Source organism: Chamaea fasciata, unplaced genomic scaffold, assembly GCF_029207755.1.
Source record: "Chamaea fasciata isolate MVZ Bird 193981 ecotype frontalis unplaced genomic scaffold, bChaFas1.0.hap1 SCAF_6, whole genome shotgun sequence".
Taxonomy (NCBI): Eukaryota; Metazoa; Chordata; class Aves; order Passeriformes; family Sylviidae; genus Chamaea; species Chamaea fasciata.
In genome coordinates, this window is record NW_027094091.1 from 65,164,486 (window position 1) to 65,179,438 (window position 14,953).

Genomic DNA, 14,953 nt, shown 5'->3' on the forward strand with positions numbered 1-14,953 from the left:
GGAAATGTGCTCACCAAGTGGGGTCCAAGAGAAAGCAGGATCCATGTAAATACATGAGCAAATGAAGAGGATGTGTTGGTGACGTGTAGCTGAATTAAATTTTTTAACAAAAATACAGCTTTAACAAGAATCATTACTCTTGCAGCATGCTAATGTGTTTTATAGCTGAGTGGTTTTTTAGGAAGTGATAAACTTCCTAACCAAGTCCTGTCCATGTGTAGGGGGATGCATTTTAGATTGCATTTCACCAGGAGCTTGCTGTTACTGCAGCTCCTGTAAACACTGACTCAGTGTCCCATTTGTTAGTGTAGGTGTTTTCCATTCCTTTGCCTGAAAGTCATGATGGTTTTCCAGTTCTGTCCTCATTGCTTTCATTTTCCATGGGAAGGTGTCTGAAACATTTTGGCTTCTTTATTAAACTTCCCAGCAGCAGCTGCTAACTTTTCCACATTCTATGCTGCTCATTTGTCATGTTCTAAGTCTGCAGTGTTTTGTTGGTGAGGTGTAATCCATATGCACAAAAGAAGCACTAAATAATTCTAAGGCATGAAGCAACATCAGTGAATGTCAGGGGGTTTTTGATCTGAAAAAAAAATTTAAGAAGTAAAAGTAAATTGTAGAGCACGTAATGTAAATAACATAGGAATCTCATAGATCAGGGAAAAACCTGTAGATAGAAGTGTTGATAAGTAAACTGATACTTCCAGGCTTCACTGAAAAATTATTCTGTGCTTTTCTGGCCCTTTGGATCTCATTCAAGTTAAACATGTAACTGAACTTGAAATTCAGAACCAGTGCTGAATACTTGTAGACTAAATTACACCATTTTCTTCATACAAATCTATTGCAGTCTTCATTTCTAAGAAAAGCTTTCTTCCCTCTGAGCATCTTAAGATGCTGCATGCATCTTAAAAGAGAAATATGGGTAACAGACCTCGTCTTCACCTTGCAGAAGGGCAAGGAGCCAGTTTTGCTTCAGTGACCTTGTGCCAGTCAACCCTGAAGGTAACTAAGGAGGGCAGTGCTCCTTGTGACACGGGCCAATCACTCCAAATACAAACTTTGCTCTTGGCAGCATGGCTAACAACTCACTGCCAGCTTTATTCCCTTTATTCCCACAGTGTCTGCTCTGGCAGAGTCAGAACCCAAACTGCTCTCACCCCGATTGCATCCATTTTAAATGTACTTTGAGTTCTAATGATATGTACCGAAGTGAACTTAGACAGCAAATGTTTACAATTATAAAATAGTAGTAAAACAGTATGAAGTGAGTGATCACTGTATAAACCCCCTCATCTTTCATATTCTTTATATTCTATTGGAAAACAGAAGTATAGAAATTTTGTAAAACTGTCAAACTTACTTCAAAATATAATTTCTTTCATAAGACAAAAAGAGCTTTTTAAGTCATGGTGAATAATTTAAGTATTTTGTGTTCATTAGTTTAACTGATACTTGTGTTACTAATTGATTTTTTCCCCCTCCTCCTGCAAATGTGGAATGTTGTCCAAGTAATCTAAATAACCAAATCAGATTTAATGTAGAAAAAACTATTTGGATCTCCAGTGTCATTTCTCCACAAATGGCTGTAAAACTTGGTAAAAGAACTAGAAGCAATCCATGTTGCTGTTGTTGCTCATCTACAGGCTGTAGAGATTCCAATTTGTAAAGTTTCAGGCTCTCAGTTTGAATCTCCCAAAAATTTAAGGTGATCTGCCTTTGACAGCCATGGTAAAAAAATCAACATCAAGTGCTTCCAGCTTTTTACTTTTCTTGTCTTCATTTGAAGGAATTTACTTTTGAAAGAAGGGAGGAAAGGATGCACAAGTTTTTAAAGGCTCTTTAAAAGCCTGAAGCACTATAATGCAGTAGAATGGTTCTTCTGGCCACATCTGGGGGAAGAGACTGCCCTTGTTACCTTACAGTATCAGTGTAAAGCTCTGGAGTTCTTCAGACTTCAGCTGGGAAGAACAAATGACAGCACGTGGAAAGTGCAATCAGCACTACCAAAGGAATGTTTAGGAAATTTGTAAATTGGAAGGAAATAAACTTCAGTACCAACAGAACAGAGGGTAGAATGGGAGGGGTTGGGAGAGGCAATTCTGTCAGCAGAATTCAGACAAAACCAGGAAAACTCAATCTGCCAGCATCTGCTCAAATAAAATGAAGTGACAGACTGTATGCAAGTTTTAAAAATAAGGGCAGATGATTCATTTGTTTTTTTAAGCCCACCTTTACAGGTCTGTAGATAAATGCAGGAATACACAAGATGGTTAATCCCATCTCATTGGCATGGCAGTATTTTTTGTAGATTTTTATGTCCTTATCCTGAGACTGATGAGTTGGGGTAAACAGAGAATTTTGCAGGTAAGCAGATAAATCCTTGCCAGACTCTGCTCCAGGGGCCAACACCAAGAGCTTATTTCTGTGGAACATGATTCTGGTTGGAGCAGGGAACAGAATAAGATTTACATGGATAAACAAAGTTTTATATTGAATCAAATGACTGAATCATCACAGAATGCCCTTCAGTGGACTAGACCTGGACAACTGCAGACAGGGAGAAAAGGTTGATCCTCTAACTTGAAAACCTGACAGGAAATTGACAGTTCTCTCAGCTTTGCCATGGATATTGCTTTGGCCTGTCAGACACATGGATGATTGCTCAGTTTAGGTACAGTTCAGCTTGAATAGGGGTAGAAATGGGTACACACAGGTCTGTTCTTCTACAAAAGGTGAAACAATTTATAAGCATTGGCCCAAACGATAGAGTAAGTTTGCTTCCATGAAACATTGCAGTTGAGGAGCTTTAAAATCTGAACTCTTTAATTACAAAAGTAACAAAATGCAGTAACAATACACTGTGTGAACAAGCTAATAAATGAATAAGCCTGTTCATCTGCCATTATTGTCTAGTAGCAAGATAAAACTTTCTGGGGGGGAAAATAAAAAACACTTGTAGCATAAACCCATTTATTTGAGTAACTATACAGAATGGCTTCATTTCCTTAATAGTCACTTGCATTATAATTGTCAGTACTTAACAGAAGGGAATCCTTGCTATATTGGTTTTATATTTAAAGACTTTGCTTAGCTTAAGCCATCTGATTGCAGCTATTTTGGGTGTCTTTGTTCCAGTTTTTGCCTCTGACACATTTCTTTGTCATAGTTAGAGTCCCTGACTCATCAGTAGGCATGTGTGGGGTTTGGAATTCTAGTTTTTATCTTTTCTGTGATTGAAAAGGATCTGCCTCTGAGGAATGACCTTTTCTGGTGGCAAAATATGAAGTGCTGGCCACGAATGCTTTCTTCCTTTCTCCTGCATCCATCCTGTACAGTACATGGAGTAAATTGCATGGCATCTTGAGATGAAGTCGCCTCTTTTCCTGAAATATTATTCTTGGCTGTACTCGTGTAATGTTTGGCAGCCATAGCTGCTTATTTTAAGATGTTCATTAAAGAAAAAAAAATTAACAGGATGAGAGACAGCTGCAGGTACTGGCAGTAGACAAAATTCATAATTACTAAGAGTAACTGAAGCATATTATAGTATAATTCAACCAAAAAAAAAAACCCAGCTGGCACATGCTGTATTTGTCATGAGAGCTTTGCAGAAAGCACTTGCTGCAGCTGGTGGATTTATCACCCGTCTGCTGAAATGCTAGCAGCTCACCTTTTGTTTCCTACTCACTTAGCAAAGACAATGTGCAGTGGGGGCTGATGTAATTATCCAGCAGTTGGGCTTATTGCTCACTTCTAATACTGAGATCTCTCATAAGTTGTGTTTGGGGGAGGGTTAACACTCAGAATGAATCAACAGTCTGGCTCAATAGCCATCACATTTCCTTACGCTTACAAGGTTAAACTGTTTCCTTTTAAATATGTGTTCGGTGTGATCTCATTATAAAAATAATTCCTTGATCACAGCTGTGTATGAGCCTGTAAACTCTGTTTATGGTCTGTGCTGCTAAGCATGCTAATTCCACACCTCAGCACAGGAGACAGGCTCCTTTCAGTAACTGAGAATTTTTAGGGCACCTAAAAATTGGTCTCCTATGTTGAAAATGCCTCATTTGATGCTTAATACTAATTACAGAAGATAATTTACAAAAATAGTGTTACATACTAACATGCTGTCTTGATCCTGCAGTCTTAATCCATCTTTAATTTACTTTAAAAGTGTTCACGTGTGATAATAGGTATAATCCATATGTGCTTTTAACTGTTTGACATCATTGAAATACCTGCCTATGTACTTTGATCTCTATGAAAGTTCAGCGTTGTTGAACTGTTTCTGTGCTATCTACCTGGGACTGGTGAAAGAGGTTAAGAAGGTGGGTTGAGAACAGGTGGGTGGAAACTCCTCACCAGATGTACTGGTGACCTGATGTTACAGATGTATTGCAGCCTTGTATTTCAAGTGCCATATATCAGTTTTCAAACTTTTATAGTACTAAGTTTAAAAGTTTATAAAAGTATTGTTGAGAACTAAGTGTCATCATTGAACTAGCAGAGTTTCAGATAAAGATCTGAGGTAAAATCATCTCGTACCTTACCTCTATTCCCTCAAAAAGAATAAAGGCTTTACCTTCCCTTGCAGTGCATGCAGTTTCAGCAACAGGTAGAGCATTTAAGGTGGGGTGGTAGAGACTGGTCAGAGGTTAGAGCAGCTCACTTAGGTTTGCATCTTTTCCTGGCATAAAATTACTGGAGTTGTGTCTTCAGTCGTCCCTCTTCTTGTGATGACAGGAGGCAAGAACTGTTTCCTTCAGGCCTTAGCTCAGAGATTGTCTGTCATAACCCAGATGTTTTTTGTCTTCAATACTGTGTAAATTGAGGATCACTAAAACTCATTCAGTATGAAAGTAAAAAGACTGCTTTGAAGTAGGTGGTGTTTTCCTTTTCCTCACAAAGTGTCACACTGTTGTCTGTCTCACAAGTAGAGAATGATTTATTTTTAGGTACTTCAAAGCACCTTTAAAAACGCCCACGCTGAGGTCTGGTTATGGAACACTAATTAGAATGTTAATCTCAATATTGAACTCACTGTGCAAAATGCAGTGTGTATTTATTGCATACTAGATAGCGTGCCTCCAAAATAAGATTCAATAAACAGGGGGAAAAAAAACCCTGTAAAATGTCAAGTGCTCTTGACAAAGTCTTGCTGATTCCAAGAAATACATCTTGTTCCTCTGCCATTACAGTTTTGAATGCACAGCATGAAGAAGTGCTGTGTGGTGCTTTTGAAATCGGTGTTTTAAGAGTAACCCCGTAATTAAAACCCACCATAAGCCTCCACAATTCACAGAACTATCTATGGCATTACATTCCAATAACTGAAGTACCACTGTTTGCTAATCAGCATCTTTTCTTCTGATTCCCAGAAGCGAGCTGCGTCAACAAAAACTGCGGAGCCAGGAGCTCATTTCCCAGCTGGAAATAGCAAATGAGAAGGTAGCTGAGGTAAGATAATGACTGATGTGACAGCCACTTTCAGTTACAGCCTGATGTGCATACACTAAGATCATAGCAGAAACCTATTTAGGTGAGTTATGTTGCTGGTTTAGAGAAAATTAAGGATTTTTGACAGGGATAGTCAGTAACAATTGGGAAGCCTCACAGTTTCTTGCTGACTGACGTGTTCCAGTGGCAGGAAGACAAATGAACTTTACTCTCAAATTACAAAAGTGAAAGGAGAAATCGTCTTTCTGAGTGACTAATCTAGCAATTCTGGACAAATCTCAGGAAATGGCTCTGAACTTCCTTCTGCGTGTGAATCCCTGCAAGCCTCAAAACAGGAGCAGGCACTGGGATTACAGATAATGTGGGATATACAGAGACACCAAGTCCTCCGCGTGCTGTGTGCATGCAGCATTTACATTCTGTGTCCATGCATGCATATGGCTAAAAGCATTATCCATTGAAGATGAAGGGCAGGGTTCTTTTGGAATGTGCATTGTTCAATACTTAATGGCCACTTTAGGAAAGGGCTTTCCTGGCAGCCTTATAAATCTGGGATAACATTCCATTCTATCCAGGATAAGTCTTTCTGTCTTCGTTTTTTTGGTGGTTTGTTTTGGGGTTTTTTGGGTTGTTTTTTTTTAAGTGCTGTGTTATTTAGAGGAGAAAAATGATGCAGGAATAGATTTCTGTGAGTTAAGAAAGACTTTCTACAGACCCTTTGAAGGGAACAGAGGAGATCTGTAGCATTTGTAGAATCATCCCATTTGTCTTATCTACTGTATTCCTCTTTCTTCTGAGCATAGCTAAAACATTTACATTGTAAGGTTGTGTGGATTAAATATCCTGAATTAATGTGTCAGCCTTTATGCATCTTGCTTCAAAATGGTGAAATGAGTAAAACTTCCCCTGCAGACTGATTGATTGATTGATTGATTGATTGGAAAAGTCAGATGATGTCACATTTGAGCTGGAAATTCTCTGATACATCAGCTGTTTATCCCTAGGCTTTTATTGTAAGGGGAAAACAGTTCCACTTCTGACATTCCTCTTGTGTTAAGCTTTTTTTTTTTTTTTTGCTACAGAATGAGTGGATTCAGCAAAGAAGAATTTGGCATTGTGATGACAGGTTCTGTTTCCACAGGATGAGACGCTGATGATGGAATATCGGGAATACATCGACAGGCTTCAGAGGCGGCTGAGCCAGGCGGAACAGAGGGCAGCCACAGCATCCCAGCAGGTACCCAGCTCATAAAAAGTGTTATCCAAGCACATGGAATATGCAAAAGTACTCACATGACATCATTCCTGAGGCAGAGGTGATCATTTATGAGCATTACCACCAACAGGACTTTGAACGAGCTTGGATTTTGGACATGTCACCTTCTGACAGGATGTTTATTTGACAGCTTAGGTTTGTTTGTGGAAACCAATTTGATATGAATTAAACCTGCACAGTTCAAAATGTGTGAATGAAGGTGTACAGGCATTTCCAGCTTTAGAAATGGCAAGTCAGCAAACACAGAAAACACCCCTTAAATAGCTGTGGCTCCTGTTTGCACAGCACAGGTCTGTTGGAGTGCACCCATGCAGTTACCATCGGCTGTGTGCAACAGCTGCAGCAGCTCCTGCAATGGTAAAAACTGTGCAGACACAGTAGGAAATGCTTGTTTCCTTCCAGGCCATTGGAGAGGTAAAGGAGAGAAAGAGTGCAGCCCTCTCAGTATTCAATTTTTCCAGAGTGTTTAAGCTGTACAACTTGGAGCAAATCCCATGGGGGTTTATTCACTGAGTTCATTTTTTTGCCAAGGAAGTTCATTACTCAAGCTGGCCTCCTATTAAGTAAAGATGGTCTTTCTGCCTCCTGCTTTTCTTACAGTGATTTAGGAAAAGCATTTGCAAATTGCAGCTTGTTACTGTGGGTGACCCCATGTGAGCTGCAGAGAGGAAGTGTTTGGCTGACCTAAATTGCTCAGTTAGGACAAATGGCATTTTTTTTCCCAACAGCAGTGAATAAATGGGCATAGCTGCCAAGCTGTCATAACATAAGCTGTGGTTCCTGGCTCTAAATGCTCTCTGTCATGACAAGGTCTATTCAGCTGCTGAAGATTTGCTCTGAAAGAGGAATTTATTTCTTTTTTTTTAACCTCCTGTTTGTTATGTGGATGTGTTTAGCTCTAATGCTTCTGAGATGCTGTCTTCCCATAAAAACCCAAACATGCTGATGTCACATTTCAAGGGAATAAACTCATGGCCTTGGTGTCCATAGAGGAAGAGGTCTTGCTGTTCCTGAAAACATTGGTAATTAGCTGTTCCTCACCAGGCTCTCTCTGAAAGATCACAAAGAGATTTGATGTTGTGCAGCCCAAATGCTGCCCAGATCTTGCTGCCAGACTTCAGAACAGCCTTGCCCTCGTGGCAGAGGTTACTGCAGAGGCCTGTCACTGCCCTGTAGTGACTTCAGAACTGCTGTGCCAAGCCCCTTCCTTTTTCTGTCCACCCCAAAAAAACACACAGTGGCACTGTCCCTGCCGAAATTTTCCAGCAGTGCTGGAATAATGTCCCCTCTTCTGAATCTTGGGTATTTATTCTCTCCTAGGCCCCAGAAGGCTGAATGCTCATGTGTGAGTTCCGTCAGATTCAGAGGGATGGTTCTCTCTATTCCTAATCTGTAGGCTGAGGGCTGCTTTCTGACTTGTGTGTTCTCACCACATTATCCACCTTCACTGTAAAATTGTACCAAATATGGACTAGAGCTGGACTAGTAGGGAGCGTAGAAATTACACTTTTATTGTGGTCAGTTCAATGGCTGTAAATCTTAGCTTATTCTGAAATAAGAGTGATTCAGTAAGAAGCATAAAAAATACAGAATAATGTTTGCACAAGTTTAAAACATCTATTCTGTAAGTGTCTTTTAAAGTATATTCCTACTACCTATCATCTTGTATTCTCTGGGATCTGAAATAAGACAAAAGCAGTAGTCATCTACAGAGTACACTGTAAATTCTGCTGTTCATCCCAAATTCACACTGCCTGTGCTTGTTCCCTCTCCTTCATGACACATTTAGCATGGAAATGCTACTGTTACTTTGATCCTACCAAGAATTATTAAGGAGCTATCATCTGCTTGTGTTTCATTACAGCTCAGCCTGATAACTACACAGAATAAAAAAGCTGTTTCCCTGAAGGATCTGGAAGACATTTAACCACGTGTTTTTATCACTCACCATGTTGGGAGTTAGGAGAATTGCTGGAGAATCTTCATATTGGAGCACTACAGTCTAAAGCACAGCAAGGCTTGTAAAACTTAAGACAAATTCTGGTAAAAAAAGGAGTGGATGAAGATCCTGCCTCTGTATGCACAATAAAGATTGGAAGAAGCCTGCAAAATGTTGTCATTCAAGTCCTTTAATGTAGCAAATGAAAAAATCTGAGACGGTGCTGTGACACATTCAGGGGGTTTTGGTCTAAAATCCACCAGCTCCAGCTGTGACAAGGTTGTGTCCAGGGAGTAGGTAATACTTGTATTGAAATTCATCTCAGCTTTGCTCATGTGCACTCAGTATCTTTAATTTTTCTTTAGAGTGCAGGTAACTAGGGAACAATTTGAAGATCCTTTATGAATTCTAATTAGACTCATTACATCATGAATGTCAGAGTTGCTCTTTTCATGGTCAGTGTTGGAGCTTCATGATGCCTCTATTGCCTTCCTGGGTAAAGAATTCAGTTCAGTTTGGTGTGATGCCCCTAAGGTACAGGTAATGATGGAAATGCTGCTGTGGCTACTCAGCTCATTGCTGAGCTCTGTAATCTTCCTCCAGTTCTGCTTTTTCTTCCTAATATACTATTAACTTTATGATTCTTTTACAATTCATTGCATTTCTGTTTACCTGCTCCCTTGTCTGGGAACTTCCATTCTCTGGCTTCAATTTGCTCAAAGGTGAAGTCACACAGCCCTTATGCCTTTGGAAATAGTGGATTTCAATCCTACAGATCCAGGATGTGGGAATCCTCACGTACATGGGGTTTTTCTTCATAGTTGAGACATGTCATAGCTATTATTCTGCAGTTACAGCCAAACTTGATTTTCTCTTTTAGCATGTATTACAAGCATTTCATAGGTGTTTAACTGATTCTGAAGGGCTCACGCCGTGGCCTTAACTGACATAACTGCCTGTCCTTCCACTCAAATGTGAAGAGTCTAATTCTGGTTTCTAACCTCTCATTCAGCTGCTGGGCAGTGCTTGCCCAGCTTGATGGAAATGTCTCATTTGGATTGACAAACCTGTGTGTCCATGGGCGTGGATCTTCACCATGTTTGCATTTTAGAGGAAGGAGCTGGGCTGATCCCCCTGTGGAAGCAAGACTTTGTGCTGCCTCCTGAAATCTTGGCTGCTCAGGTGGAGCCTGCAAGACGGATACACCCTCAGAAACAATTCCTCCAGAGAAAGCCATTAGTTCCTCCAGTGGTTGCTTTTTCTTTTTGATAGATGCCTGTATCCACTGCAATCTCTTAATCTCAGTTTTGGTTAAAAGATGTGGAAGATCGTCCAAAACAACACGGATACATTTTTCAGAGGCTCCAAGCGTCTGTTTGGGTGAGATTTTCATCAGTCAGCAGTGTGATACAGAGGCAGGCAAGTACCAGGCACCTTGTTTCCATTTGCATAATGCACAGCTGAGATGGTGACAGGCCACCTGGAAGATTTTGTGTCAGCCATTAATCCCCTTCACTCCTCCAAGGCAGGCTCTGGCTGTGAAGCAAAGCCTGGCTGGAAGGGGCAGGCAGTATTTGTGTATTTGTTCCTGGAGGCACAGAAGGGCACCTGCACTCTTCCCTGTTAATTATGGGGATGTGCATTTCACCTTGGGCTGCAGCTCCTGTGTGGTGGCTGTTTGCCAGAGCAGGAATTGCGGGGATGACACAAGCACCTCAGGGTGAAGGGAAGGGGCAGGAGAGCAATTCCAGCAGATGGCACAATGAAAGGAAAAGGTTTCCGTCCTGGTCTGCCTCATGGCATCACCAACAGGAATGTGGTCACGTGGAGCTCATCATGCACCCTCCAGCTCCTTTCATTTCCAGAGGAGCCTGCTCCCATGTTGCTCATAAATTGGGAGATCTGTTTTTTTTCAAGATGGATTGCTCAGTGTGTCCTTTCACTGCCTTGCCTTGCCTTTTCTTGCTTGGCACCAAGTCCATTCCATATTTCTGCATCTGGAGTTTAGAGGAAACCTCAGCTCCTGGAAATCTGCTACAGAAGCAAATCTCCAGTGCTGCCGGACCCCAGCCAGTACTGCTTGAACTTTCAGCCTAATTATCCCAAAGATCCACGGGTTCAAGCCTCATGTTCCTTTTCCAGTGGAACGCAAATGCAGATCATGGACTTTACAAGGACATCCTCTGTCTACAAATATGAATGTTTTGAGGTAAGCAGCATCTCTCTGAGGATGCCGAGGGGAAAACCACACAGAGCGCTGTTGATGGGATGGGCACAGCTGTCAGCAACAATCCTAAAACCTTAAAAATGTACAAAATCCGCAGCTGCAGTGTGCACGCTGATACCTGTACTAACCCATGAAAGCTGCTCAGATCATTGCAGAGAAGTGTTTTTGTAAGACCCCAAATACAAATACAGATAGGTCTAAACCACTGCTGGCAAGGATACTGCAAAAATGTACAGCATTTATTCACATACAGACAAAAGGCACAATTCTACGGAATATTTTAACAAAAAATACAGCTGTTTCAACTAGGTCTTTAGAAATACTTCAAAAAAGGGAGAAAATAAATACAGGATTGGGCCATGTAATATAAAATAGTCATCTCTACATATACTTTTTTATTTCTGTTTCTCTTCATGCACCTTTTTTTTTAATTAATTTCAGCTGAATGGACACCAATGCTAGGCACATAGTGAAAAATCTGTACAAGTTTTACAAATGTCATCACAATTGTCTCAAACTTCTGAAAATCAAGATCTGTACACAACATGAACCCTTCATTTAGATCTGTGTGAGTTTATAACCTAACAAATGGCATTCCAGGCTTCTCTACAGACGTTCAGCTAGCCTACAGTTGGACAGAACACACGGATCAGACCAAAGATCTCTTGGTCAGTCAGCACAAGGAAAGGTCACGCTTGGAAACAGAAATCCAGCAAATCCCAGTAAAGCACAGGGGTGGGTTTGTCACTGCAGTACCTCCGACGACCTCCTGCTGAGGGCTAAGCACAGGGACAAAACTAACCTACAGAGCCGGTCGTACCACAGCCTTTTTGGTTTGGGGTCAGCTCCACTGGGAACCTCCCAAAGCTTTTTGCCCTCAGTGCCAGGGCACACAGCAGCTAAGGCATTCACTCTGCACGTTAGTGTTCATAATAGTGCAAATTAACAAGGTACCTCCGTCCAAGGGGTGTGAGGTGAAAGGTTTCCTCAGGATCCAAATTTAGGGTATTCCATCTATGGCTTGACGATTCCTGTGCGGTCATGGGCTTTTTCTTAGCCAAAATACCAGTGCCTGTCTGGAGAATGTCGCTGGATGTTGAGTAGAACTTAGTGGCTTTTACCTTTTGACTGTGTAACCTCAGTCACCAGTGCCCTGCCTGACTTCCACCTCTCTAAGTCATGTAATTACTCTGAATTCTTGGGACCAGCAACAGGATTCTGAAAGGGTATTATCTTACATAAAATTCCCCAATTCTTCAAATGGTTAAGACTTCCAAGTTTTAAAGCAGGGATGCATTCTGGTGAAATATTTAATTGATAATGTTAACTTGCATAGCAAGATAGCCTTTTTTATTTTCTGATTGAATCCTCAGTCCTATGGCAGAGGAATTCTTTGTTGCCAGTGTTCCCTCTTTGGGAGACAAGGGTCAGACATTCCAAGGTGAGTGGATGCCGTAACAGCATGCTGGGAGTGGGAAAGGGGAGGAGAAGGTTTCTTTTTTTCAACCTCTCTGTGAACACATTGCTGCTAAAACTTCTTCACCAGTACATACCTCTCCTACATCTATGAAAAATTCCAAAATGTACAGGCTCCTAATGCTCCACTGTGATGTGTGCACTCGGTACAAAACAGTATCCTCACAACCTGGTCAGATTATTGCTCTCAGCTTACTCATTATTGCCACTTGCAATTATTATTAAAAAAGTACACAATCAGAATACGAGTTCCCTTTTCCATCAAATCTAGTCCATAATAGAACCAAATAGATTTTTCTTTGCTTGACTGTAAAGAGCTAATCACAATGTATTGCCTTTGTGTTTTGTCCTATTTAAAAATATATATTTGTGTCCATTTAAAGCAACCTTTTAGTGTCATAAGCCTGACTCTCCCAGTACATATCATTAGTGCATCTGTGGTGGCCTTTGGGAAACCCTCCTGCCTAGTGCCATAGAAAACTTCTGTCTGGCATTGTCATCACACTCCCGAAGGCAGGTGCCTGACTACGGGTGACAGGTTTATTCCACGGAGTGCTGGAGCCTCCAGACCTGCCCCGTGCTCAGAGCCGAGCCATTGGGGAACATCCTTTGTGACAGTCCCAATCTTTCAAGCCCTGCCCTGTCCCTTCCTCCTCTCCCAGTGCAATGTCCTGGCTGTGCCTGGTCATCGTCTACATGTAAACTCTGGAGCATAGGGAGGGGTTTGAGCTGCCACCTGTGCTCAAACTGAACACAACACAATCTGCAAAGAGAGGAGAAAGAGCTGCCCCTGCCCAGGGACAGGGAGAATTTGTGATGGGATTTACCAGTGCAGTGCAGCATGGTCTAACAACCATCTTCCATTCAATACACACACGTTAAATTAAGAGCTTGTGCTTTTCCAGAAGTCAGGGGCAGGGAGTAAAATTTTCAGTGCCTTTTAGCTAGAAAGGACGAACACAGCCTGATTCCTCCTACTCACCCTAGCCCCTTTAGAAGATTTTTGTGAGTTGTGTGCATCCCAACTCCTGTTTGAGTAGCGATGTCACTCTTCTGCTTACTCAGGAAAGTGGCAAATAAGGGAGACTCAAACCTCTCACAGAAATGGGGAGGGTGAGGGGGTGTGGAGGGGAAGAGGGGGAAAAAAAACCCAAAAGAACAAAAAAAAAAACCCAAAAAGAGCTTAAAACAGCTTTAAGTGCATGTAAACATATTTATACAACTCAGAAAGAATGGGCTTTCAGTTTGTCAGTCTGTAGCTCTGTCTAAGAAGGCTCCTCTCTCACACCGCTGAGCAAGGTGGGATTGGCTTGTCGGCAGTGACTCCACTGACCCTGTGTCCAGTCAGGTGGCCAGGATGCTCCTGCGGATAATGTCCGTCCTCCTGCCTATGCTGCTGCTGGGGCTGAGCCTCTGCTGCCTGCACTTCTCCTCAGCCAACTCCGTCTCCGAGTCGCTCATTTCGGCGTCGGGGATGTAGCCATCGTTCTCACTGTCGGCCTTTAACTTGCTCTTTGTCCGCTCCTTCGCCGGAACTCTGCCCATGCCCAGGTAGGGGTAGCCGGAGTTCTGGCGGCAGGGCTCCTCCAGGCTCTCCCCCTGCTGCTGCCTCTCCCCCTTCTTTGGAATTCGGAATCCGCCCCAGTTTTTCCCTGGGCTCGTGGGCGTGGTAGGCACTTTAACTACTGTCTGATTGGAGTTTACTTTGACCAGACCCCCGTTACATTTAGGCACTATATCCCTCCGAGTGCCAGGCGCTGACCTACCACCGGAGTGGTTCACAGCCCTTTTGTTTTCCAACTGCCTCTGAGAGAGTTCTGTGGGTCTCAGCAGTTTGTGGTTGTGTTTAGAAGTCTTTTCCTTCAGCTCTGCCTTGGCCACCTCGCACTGCGGGCGATTGTCTCTTCGTTTCCTGTGCTCTGGGATGACGACGCCGTTCTTCTGCTGTGCCGGTACAATCCGCGTCTCAGCGAAGGTCTTGTCGAAATTTAAAAAGCCGCCTGGAGCTGCGCCCCCTTCCCTCGGGCTGGGCTGCCTCAGCAGGGCTTTGCTGTCGTTCCCAGACCTGTCTCTTACCCTGTCTCTCTTGTGCGGTTTTTTCAAGGAGTGGGCCAGGGATGTGCCCATCTGCTTCCTGAAGAATGCAGAATGCCACTTCAGGTCCTCGATCTTGGGGGCGTTGGGGCCCAGCGACGGGCTGTTGAACAGCACCGTGTTTTCCAGGGAGGAGAATGAGGAAGGCACACCTGCAGGGAAGCAAACTAAGTTTAATCAAGCAATTCCATAGCTGTGTAAATACTGGTTTGCAATGTACCTGTTTTAACTCTGCTCCTCATGCCCGACATGTTCACATCTGAAATGGGTATTTGGCTGCCTGTCCTGCACTTTTAGGTCACAACTCTGTGGCTCTGTCATGGTTTCACAACATCCTGCTGCTGTGGTTTTATTTTCCTGTACCTGCACCTGATTGTAGTTGTAGCAAACACAACTCCGAGCACTGCTCTGTCCACTAAGACAAAGACACTCCTCGGAGACAGAGGCAAAAAGCAACCAGCAAGTGGATCTGACTGAT

At 42.5% G+C, this 14,953-nt stretch overlaps 2 protein-coding genes across 11 annotated transcripts in view; one reads left to right on the forward strand and one right to left on the reverse strand.

Moving 5' to 3' along the window:
- SCLT1 (sodium channel and clathrin linker 1) overlaps nt 1-8,850 on the forward strand; it is a 28,505-nt gene extending 19,655 nt beyond the window's left edge. The window contains exons 19-21 of one of the 2 annotated variants that reach the window (XM_066186659.1): nt 5,385-5,463; nt 6,605-6,700; nt 8,604-8,850. In XM_066186659.1, the coding sequence (XP_066042756.1) occupies nt 5,385-5,463; nt 6,605-6,700; nt 8,604-8,666 (238 nt within the window). In that variant the 3' untranslated portion in view covers nt 8,667-8,850. Of the gene's footprint in view, nt 1-5,384; nt 5,464-6,545; nt 6,701-8,603 lie in introns of those variants that run through there. The other variant, XM_066186660.1, reaches the window with a different exon arrangement.
- Nucleotides 8,851-11,123: 2,273 nt separating this feature from the next.
- The window catches only part of JADE1 (jade family PHD finger 1), a 132,862-nt gene continuing 129,032 nt past the window's right edge, over nt 11,124-14,953 (reverse strand). For all 9 annotated transcript variants that reach the window (XM_066186652.1, XM_066186655.1, XM_066186649.1 and 6 more), the window contains one exon: nt 11,124-14,627. In XM_066186652.1, coding sequence (XP_066042749.1) covers nt 13,726-14,627 — 902 coding nt within the window. In that variant the 3' untranslated portion in view covers nt 11,124-13,725. The remainder of the gene's footprint in view (nt 14,628-14,953) is intronic.